Genomic DNA, 10,819 nt, shown 5'->3' with positions numbered 1-10,819 from the left:
CTAAAAATTTATTATTTTCTAAACGGCTAGTTCCCTTTGAATCTATTATTCGAAAAGTTCACTCTTGTCTGTATAATAAAAGCTTCATTTAGTTCTTTTGATGATGGGTTGAGTGTCTATTTGAAATGTTGAAGTCCAACATAGTTTATTTCCAAAAAGATTATTATAAATAAAAATGGTCACTAAAAAGATAAAAATTACAAAAGATAACACAGTTTATTTCCCAAATTCTTACTACAAATAAAAATGGTCACTAAGAAAATAAAGATTGCAAAAGACACTCCAGCTGAGGGTGGAGATATAGAATATCCTCTCTGAAAATTACCTTCCAAAGAATTAATTGCCTGATTCTCGCTTTCATATTGCTTACAAGAATACAGGAACTAAAGAATTGAGCTTCCCCATGATGCTTGAAAATCATATATTTTTTGTTTATAAATTTTAAGACTTAACTCATCAGATAGAACATCCTCTTTGAAAATCAGCTTCCAAAGAAGCGCATACCTGATTGTTGCTTTCATACCGCTTACATGAATACAGAAACTGGAGAATGGTGCTTCTCCCATGATGCTTGAAAATCCTCAATTTCTTTGTTTATGAAGTTTCAGACTTAACTCTTCGGAGAACAGTAACATCCTTCGTTAGTGGCTTGCAAGCTGCCTCTAAAATATTGTTTGGTCAAAAAAACTCAAACTAAACGATCAACAAGACAACAAGCTACCAAAAGCTTCTTCAAATGCCCTCTTTCTACACAGTTCAGGAGTCCACCCTCCTGCCCTTGCCGCTCTTTCGGCCCGCTGCCTTTGTGTTGCTTCATCCTCTGGCATGTTGTTTGCGTTACCCCCACCAATAGGCACTGGTTGTGCTGCAGGTCCTGTTGGCCTTGGCTGCATGAACATAGGTGCTGCCATGGATGGAGCATATTGCCCACCTGCAGTTGCTCCAACTGCCTGAGAATTCTGATCTAAAACCTGTCATATGTAACATGCAAGTAAGTCATCTCGTACCTAAACTGGTAAGCAAGCAAATATTCCAGCAATCCATATATAAATGACCTTCCTGACAAGACAAACACTATATCATGGACAACTGGTAAAATGCTGTTAATGATGATCAGCCCTTGCCATTCACAAAGAAAACAAAAGCATTTGCCCCAAATATTCCCACTGCAAATCAAGCTTTGGTATACATGGCATAGTTATGTGTTCATTAACGGAGAGGCCCAAGGGCAAGTAGATCAGACGTAGAAATATAGAAATGAAACCTGCAAACGAAGGAAATGCCAACACATATTGAAAAGAATATCCTTTTGCAGCACGGTTCAGGTTGGAAGGTAGCATAAAAATATTTGCAATAAGCACTCAAATCTTATGGGGAAAATAGATGTACATATATGGTTTCAAAAGGCCGAGTACTTTATTTTCGTATAGGAACTTAATACAGAGGTTATCCATTAGAATAAACTGAGAAATAAAACATTCATACAAGAAAGCAAAGACGAGATACCTTTAGTTAATGAAAGTGTAGTGCACATGCAATATCCAGTTCATGTCCAAAAGGTTGTCTTTAATAGGAATCCAGTCATACTTCTGCTGAGAAAAGGGAAGCCAGCCTAAAGGGCTCACGAATTTTTAAGATCATGTCCCTTGGATGTAAGAAGTAAGAAATTCATATTTTAAAGATAAAAGTAATATTATGTAGGGGGCAATACATAAGAATCACATCTATCACATAAAATAAAAATATCAAGTTTGCACATAACAACCTAGATGACCTCTAGGCTCCACATCCATGCCAAATCTGAATCAAATACAGATCCAGAAACAATTAAACATAAGATGAAGTTTATCCATAGAGTATTTTGGAGAGGAACTATATTTGCAATGCAATGTGGCTATCACTGACAGCTACATCTCATCTTGGACAAAATTGTCCCACTGCCTAATATATAGCATTTATCATCTAATAATTGCTGGAGTGTATATTCATTTACTCGTACACAGACTCACATGAATATAACAAAATATAACTAACACACACAAACACAAACATATATATATTAGACACAGAGATTAGTATGAACCCTTCACAATAGAACATATTGCCAAATGTGCACCTTGCCACTTAACCCCTAACAGGAAGTTGATTTTAAAATGGCATATCACACTTATTCTTCATCCCCTAGAAAATATGAAAACCTGATCAGGCCTACAAAATTGTATGCAGATTCTGAATACTGAACATATTTTACACAAAGTAAACTTTTTTTAAAAAGACCATACTTTTTTCACTAGATATTTAGAATCGAGATACTCTACCTCTACCATGTTTGTAGGGCTTACCAAGCTAATCAATTTTCATACGTGGTACTTTTCCTAAAATATGTTACGGGAGATGTGATGTTTTTAGAATTCACTTATAGTCAATGCCTTGGAAGTCTTGCATGCGCCCGCTGGAATCAAAATAGAGGCAGTATGGACACACACATACAAGCACACACTAGTATGGGCCCATGTCAGAATATTAATACAATATGATACATAATGTATGTAATCATTACATTCTTTTAAGGTTATGTGTTCCATCTCGTTATGATCTTCATGCCTGTTGGGAAACAGGGCTTATGCCTTGAAGGGCCATTGGACATTGTGGACATGTATGCCATGAGCCTTGCAGGCCTGTAGAATTTATGTCAAACATGTCCACATGGATCATGCCTTCCTGGCATAAAAGGCAAGCATGGAAATAGGAAAAGTATGGCTGAACAAACAGGAAGACAAAATATCATTCTTTAGCTTTTTTGCATTCAACAAAGAGGCAAGAAAGGAAGAAGGCCAACGGCACTTCAATTTTTACATAACCTAAAATTATATTGATTTGTGCTAAAGAGTCAGCATCCATTTTATACTTGGGTTCTTAGGTCTAGGAGTTAGTGTATTAAGAACAGTCGGCTCTTAGCACCATATTATTACCAATGATACATAAGGCACTGTCCATAGCTTTAGCAGTTATAGCTGTTACGTGACAAAACTATACGTCATTCAGCATTATGCTCTACAACCAATCCTCTACATACAAGGAAAGCCTGAAAATAGGAAAGGTATGGCTGACCAAACAGGAGGACATGATCATCCTAACATGTTTGTCATTATTAGGCATCATTAGTTCATCCGCATTCAACAATGTGGCAAGGAACAAGGAAGGTCAGAGGATTAAATTTTACATAACTCAATTTTGTATTGATCTGTGTAAAGATCAGAGTCCATTTTATTCTTAGGCACTTATTGTTAATCTTCTAATCACAGTAAAATGACAAACTATTTCCAAGTGATTTCCTTGCTGATCTTTTTTTGAATTTAATTTTCAGCATACTGAATAAAATGTACTACTGGGATTTTCAGTTGTAGATAAAAAGTGTTTCATTGGAAGCAAATTAAAACAATCTCCACAAACACAAATTTTACTACCCTTCAAAATTTGTTTTTCATTAATTTATCTTGAAGCATACAAGGGCTCTTTTACTGGGAAAATGACCCTCTCAGAAAACAATATAAGCTACAACAAACTTGTCAAAATTAACTGGACACCTGTACAATACGTACAGCCTTCCCAAAATTCTGAATCACCAACAAACCTCTTTCTGGTTGCTCGTGTGACCTGTAAGGCCTGTATGGCCTCACTGGACTGCAGCACACCTGCATAGCTAGCTGAAACTGCTCCCTGGTCTGCTGTACGGCCACCATACAACCTGGTTTGTGCCCCAAACCCGTTCAATCTGCCCTGTACAGCCATGGCCTCCACACTTGACTGATTCCTCTTACTGCTACATACTGTTTTTGTCTTCATTGAGCTTGGATGAATGTCCTCCTCGACCCAATAACTGAGATCTCCTCTCTAGTTGTCCTTCTCCATCCAATCACTGAGATCTCTCTCTCTGGTGTTCACTGCATGTCTTTTCCCTTAGCCTAGCCATCATTTTCTAAGTTTGAGTTATTGACTGAATCCACAACCCTAATATCCATAGTGACTGACAGTTGAAATTAAATCTCAATGTCACTTGAAATCAATGGCTGAGATTCATCGAGTTCACTAATCCAGATAATTTTTGCATTTCATTAAATTGACTCACTTTAATAATTAAAAGTAATTGCTAAGGTTAAAGGACGATTGAACGACTTCCACACATCTAGACACTTACTTGTGCAAAAGTAAATATCAGAACTACATAACATCAACACTCCCTCTTAAAGAGGAAGGCATTTTACATGACTCCGAGCTTGTCCCTGTAAAACACAAACTTCCCTTTCACCAAGAGTTTGATGAGAATGTTTGCAATTTTCTCATCTGTGGAGATATACTAAAACTTCACTACCCCTTCTGCATCCTGTCCCTAATGAAGTGATATCTGATCTCAATACGCTTGGACCTATCCTGGAACAGTGGATTCTCAGAGTTTGATACTATGATTATCACAGTGCATCACCATAGGCACCAACTCCTGACCAAATAATCCTGCAAGTAACTTGCAAAGCCAAATGGCCTCACTACTTGCCATATACACTGCCTCTGTTGAACCGAGTTGCACAAAAGTTTGCTTCCTGCTGAAACAGGAAATCATCGTCGATCCAAGATTGAAGCAACACCCTAAGGCAGTGTTGATAACATCGTTAATTTCACGATTTTTTTGGCCACCCATTTTTTCAGCCTGAAAAAAAAAATTGCAACCCTTTTCTTAAGCAATTTGTCTTGATAATTTTTTTTATTTTTCCCCCATTTTTGTGATTTTGAAAAAAATGAATATATTTTGTATTTTTTTAAATTTGTCAGAGTTTGCAAATTTCTGCCAATGTTTCCAAGAAGATATTTTCTGGATGCCTGCCTGTTTTTTTCCAATGCCGATGTTAACAACACCGCCCTAAGATACTCTTCCTATATGTAGCACTCCTTCCCAATCAAAGTTTGTATATCCCTGCAGCATCACCTTCAAGATACCTCAAGACCGTACTCCATTATACCTCTTAGGTACCTCAACACATTTCACTGCTACCCCATGCAACTACATTGGCTCCACCATGAACTGGCTCAAGGTGTTCACAACAAAACAAATATATGGCATGGTGTTGACCAACTACATCAAGGACCCTATCACTTGTTTGTTCAATGTGGATCCACAAACTCTAAATCTAAAGTCAAAACCTTCTTTAGATTGATGATTATAGGTGTAGCCATAGGTCTACGTCCTCCATCACGAATCTTGTCAAGATCTCCCTGTATACTTCTCTTGACTGAGGAAGATTTCACTTGACCTTTGTCGTACCTCTAACCCCAAGAACTGTTAAAGTTAGCTAGGATAAGTGTCTTCCACATTGGCTTGGGGCTAGCATGTGGGAGAATATCCTAAAGTGACTTGGGAAATAAATTAACTTTATGAGATATAAAGTTATGAGATAAAGTGCACTTTAAGTGAAGTCAATGAAAGATTAGAACACATTTGTTGGATCACGAGGGGTTAAGATCAAATCTCAGCCATTGATCTTGGATGCTTGTTGGAAGGTCAGGAGACACCCAATTGGCTTCTTAAGTGGCACTACTAACAAGGAGAGCTCATTCTTCAATTGTGTGAGAGACACAAGAGGCCACGAGGAGAGGTTGGGCTGAGGAGAAGGTGAAGACAGCAAGAGGCACACATTCCAAGACAATTGAGCACTAATTTCCAAGCAGAAGTGGCATGCAAGCCAAGGAAAAGGTACTAGCCTGAGAAGAACATACAACATTAAATCAGACTGTATGGTGCATTTATTGTAAGTCGTACAGTCCATTTTGTCTATTTTTCATGCACAAAAATCAAGGCAGATTTCTGAGTTGGCTTGACACACATTTCAAGGCAGATATGAGTCTTCCCCAGGAACAAAATTCAAGGAGCTGCTGCACTTAATGCTGTAGCAGGCCATACAATTGTACGTAATTCTAGGCAGAGTTTGGCACATAATTCAAGGAGCATTTGTGGCATGAATTTCGAGGAAAAGGGCTGCTAATTGGTTGAGATAAGTTGTTAAATTCTGTTGAATTTCTCTGTTGTAAAGAATTTTCCGAGAGCTCAAAAAATAATAAATTCTCCCTCTTGCACAGGTTTTCTCTTCGAGGTTTTTCACAGGATATCTTGTCCAACAATTCTAAGTTCTGTTGATGAGTTTGTTGTTCATAATTTATTGATTTCAAGTTTTAGGTTTGTCTTTTGTGTTGTTGTTCATAAAGTCAGACCTCTGTTTGTTGAGTTGTATGCAAATTTTCAGAGTAATTTTTATTGGAACAGTTACCTTTGTGTAGACAAAATGTTTTGAGAAATTCTTACAAGTGATTTCTGAACTGTAGCTTAATTTGCGAGTGTATTTTCTCACATGGTATCAGAGCCAGGTTGCTCATATTGAATCAGTGGTGGGACAACAATTAGAAATCAGTTATGTTTATCAAAGGAGGATGATTTTTTGTATTTGTCATGGCTACTGGTTTGAAGTTTGAGGACAAATTGGAGTGGGCACGTAATTTTTGCCCATGTAAAGCAAGGATCAGTCTTATTCTAGAGGAAAACGAAGCGTGGGACATCTTTGATCAGTCCTATGTTATCCTACAGGAAGTACTGTTGGCTGCTTATAACATGACGAATGTGAAAGCCAAGAGAGTTATCCTTGATGCCATCAAAGACCATGTGATTCCTCATGTCACTGGTAAGACACATGCAAAGGAGATGTGGGGTTCTCTTTGAAAGATGTACTAGTCTCTAGAGTTCAAATTAGAACCGGAAATTGGTCTTGAGAGAGAAATTGAGGAACACCAAGATGTTGAAGACAAATACAGTCACCTCATAGTACATACCTCACAAAAGTATATCAGGCTCATGATGAATTACGGGTTGTTGGAGAGCAGATAGATGATGATGCGCTGGTTAGAGTAGCCTTAAATGGCTTCTCTAAACCTTGGGAAAACTCTGTACATGGAATTGTTGCAAGGGAGAAGTTGTCTGATTGGACAAGACTTTAGGATGATTTCATGCTGGAGGAGTCGAAACATAGCTCAAGTTCTACCAGCCAGCAACATGAAGAGGATGAGGAGAATGTTGCTCTCGTTATCAAGGGCAAGAGAAAATTCAAGAAGGGGGCCAAGAAGAACGGGGAATAGAGGAAAGATAGAGAAAAATGAAATGTGTTGCTTGTCATAAGATGGGGCATTATGAGGTGACTTGCTCAAATAAGAAGAAGAAGCAGGTTGCAACTTTAGCAGAGGTGGATGAGTTTTCTACACGATTTGAGGAGTTCTTGTTGACTGTTTGTCTTGCTTCCAATGCAGATTCCTCAGATGCTTGGTACATTGATAGTGGAGCCACATGCCATATGTCTGGTGTCAGAGAGTACTTTATTCATCTCAGAGAGAATGGAGTTGTTTGTGAGATGGTATTTGGAGATGACACCACAGTCAGCGCATTTGGGCATGGGTCTGTTTCTATTGAGAGTGAGTCTCAATCGCCTATGACAATGAGGGATGTTTTGTATGTCCCTGGGTTGAAGAAGAACCTAATATCAGTTTCTGCAATAGAAGATAAGGGATTTAAGGTGTTGTTCATGTTGATTTTCTAGTGCAAACAAGACTAGTGCAATTTTTCAAACTGATAACTACTTCCAATGATAAAATTTGACTTCTTTAGAGCATCCCAATCATTAAGCAGATACACATGACAATTTTCCACTATTAACTTCAATAGAGCAATAGAGATCATAGCAAAATCAATGAGACGAGACACCAAAATTTATTGGGACAAAACCCCACAAGGGGGGAAACACAGTAATCTTTCCTTATGCGAGAGAGTTCAATTCATCAAAATGTACATCAAAATATTCCAGTGAAAATTCCAAACTTTGACCTCAATAAATGCCAAGTCAAACCAGTCAAAAGAGAGAGAATCTGGTCAACGCTACTTGCAGTCAAAGTTTGAGCAAGAGGGCTGAATTTCGGCCTGAGGCTTCAAGTCAAAGGGTCGAAATTTGGCCTGCAATTCCTCAAAAAAATCTTGGTCAAACTTTAATAGTTGACTGAAAGTCAACTCTCGGTCAACAACCTGTTGGAATTTTTAAGTCTCACTATTAGAAACCCTTCATGTACTTTTCTGATTTATTTCTGCCTACTTGTTCTAATTAATTAACAAGTTATTTACCATGTAAATACTGAAAATAAATACAAGTACATGCTCAACACATTACAAATCATCAACAAAAGGAAACAAAGCAAGCACACAAGTGACACGGTACACCGTTGTTTTTGGACCAATGTCTCTGAAAAACCCAATGCAGGAAAATCGGTGCAGCTATCTGAGGGCTTTAATTATTAAGCAGTTCCAGAATACAATCTGGGTGCCAAAACCGGCTCACCCAATAGAGAATAATGTCGGCAGTAGTACCTCTCAGTCAGAGACATATGTTCCAGCTAAAACCCTGGATAAACACTCCAACAGCTCCCAACTCCAATCTATCCCACAAAAACCTCAGTGTCGGCCTCTAGGGACTATGTCAGCCCTTTCTGGCCCAGCGTCTGCCCAGCGTCACCCTGGCTTGCCCTGCATCAGCCTCTAGAGGCACTACGTCAGGCCTTAGAGCCTCTGCGTCACCCACGCTGGCTCTCCAAGGCACTGTGCAGCTCATAGTTGCCTCTGCGTTAGCCTTGGCTGCCTCTGCGTGAACCTCTAGCTGGCTCTGCGTCCCTCTCTCCCGGCATCTGCACTAATCCTCCTGGTACTATCTCTGCCTCTCTGCTTCTGTATTCACTGCCCCTCAACTGCAACTCTGATCACTCTTTCAGCTTCCTCAGCAAACCCTGCCCCAGAAAATCGAAATCTTGATCAACTTGGTGTGTTCTCCAAGTGATCCTCAAGCCTCCTTTTATACTTTTCTTGTTGAAAATTTTCAACGGCCGAGATTAAGTCCCTAATCAACGACTAAGATTAACTCTAGCTTGATCCATGACTTTTGGACCCTTCTAACACAGTTTTATATTTATTCACATTAATATTTTGTTTTCCCTAAGTTTGGACTTAGGGACTGTATTAAAAATATTAATTATTTTAATATCTCCCAAACTGTTTAGAATCTGCCCAAACCATTTCTGGGCATTGGAGATCTCATGTGCTTTAGCCTCTACACCAAGTTTCGTGGCTAGAGCACATCCGATGCTACCTCAAATCAACACTCCCTCTTAGTGAAGACTGTGCTTTAGTAATACTCCACGCTGAGTATCACCCTGATTATCCAACACCGGTCCCTGTGTTGATGCTAGGCCTCCCAGCCCAACATCCTTTGCACTGTTGCATCATGTACTGCTTCCCATGGCCCTGCCACTACCACTGTTGCATCTGTACGGAAGCTCCCTCTGCATTCGTGTGTTGTTGGTCCATCCTAACAACACTGCATCCCCTCTCATCATGCAGCACCGTGTTGCCCATAGCACTGCCACTCCTAATTGCTACACTACAACTCAGTTACTGAGAAGTAAGTAATTAATCCACCCAACCCTGACATCCATGTCAGGCTAGAGACACCCCTGATGCCGAAGCTCCCTCTGCCAACTAACAAGTGCTCCCTCTACTGACCTCTACGCTGCTGCAACAACTCCCTGCATCTCACACCCTTGCACACCTCTTTGTGCCATCCTGCACTGGTGCAACACTCCCATGCCTCTCGCACTATTGCAGTCTACTAGCCTCGCGATGTCGTGGGACTCCTGGACTGTAGGACTCTTTGCTGCTCCATCCGCATCCGTCTCTACCGACATCCGCCAACACTGCTACTCCTCTTCGGGGCTCACGTAACTAGGTATAATCCAAGAGGTTGGGTATCTCAAGGATCCTGCCCCTCATTGCCTACAGTTCGTCTACCTACAGCTCGATGTCTCCCCACTTCTGCTCAAGTGGCATGTGAGCATTCATGGCACAATCATCATCTGTCTCCAGTGTCCACTTCCTTCTCCGCCCTTGCTGGCACAGCCTTGGTCTTGAAAGCCTCTCCCTTTCTCTTCTTCCTTGGACATTGGGTCGCATAATGACCCAGTTCCCCACAGTGGAAGCTTTTAACCTTGGAGAGGTCCTTCTTCTTTCGTTTCTCCCGCTTTCCCTCAAATGCTAGTGCATCATCCACCTCCTCCTCCTTGATTCTGAACCCCTTGCCATTGCTTCCTGCCTTGGTCAGCCTTCTGATCTCTTCTTGGCGAAGACCCGCCCACATTTCCTCCCAATCTGGAAGGGTCGCCTTGCCCAATATGCTCTAGACAAACACCTCCCAGTCTTTTGAAACTACATTCAAGGTTGTTGTCACCATCAATTCTTGAACCGACGTGGCCCCTATGGAAATCAGTTGATCCCAAATCTCCTTCAATCGACTAAGGAAGGTGTCCATCTGCTCCCCTTTTGCATTTGGTATGACCACAGTTGATTTTCAAGTAGCATCCTTCTCTGCACAAAAGTATGCGGGTACAATTTCTTTAGGGCCTCCCACATCTCATCTGTCGTGTCATTTTCGGCAATATGTGGTACTACATGGTCCTTGACCCCATCAAGGATGACGCTCTTGGCCCTCGCCATTGCCTCCTCGTACTTGTCATTCTCAGCTGGGTCAACTGGGATCGCTATCGTCCTTAAGGCGAAGTGCTTGATACAATTCCTATCTAGAATGGACAAGATTTTGGCCTTCTAGACTACAAAGTTTGAGGCTCCGTCCAATCTGTCCTGGTCTCTGACACCATTCATTGCCATCTCGCTGCTCCTCTACTTCCCTCCTAG

The 10,819-nt window shown here is 40.5% G+C and overlaps 1 protein-coding gene across 2 annotated transcripts in view; it reads right to left on the bottom strand.

The window, feature by feature from the left end:
• Positions 1-262: 262 nt before the first annotated feature.
• Positions 263-10,819, bottom strand: part of LOC149156932 (uncharacterized) — a 275,191-nt gene continuing 264,634 nt past the window's right edge. The window contains exon 5 of one of the 2 annotated variants that reach the window (XM_089438837.1): positions 263-971. In XM_089438837.1, coding sequence (XP_089294963.1) covers positions 702-971 — 270 coding nt within the window. In that variant the 3' untranslated portion in view covers positions 263-701. The remainder of the gene's footprint in view (positions 972-10,819) is intronic. The other variant, XM_089438838.1, reaches the window with a different exon arrangement.

The sequence above is a fragment of the Pinus tabuliformis genome, chromosome 9 (genome assembly GCF_031772625.1).
Source record: "Pinus tabuliformis cultivar Carrire ecotype Pingquan chromosome 9, CPIR1, whole genome shotgun sequence".
Classification (NCBI taxonomy): domain Eukaryota; kingdom Viridiplantae; phylum Streptophyta; class Pinopsida; order Pinales; family Pinaceae; genus Pinus; species Pinus tabuliformis.
The sequence above is the reverse complement of the archived record's forward strand: the minus strand, read 5'-3'. Positions and strand labels throughout refer to the sequence as shown.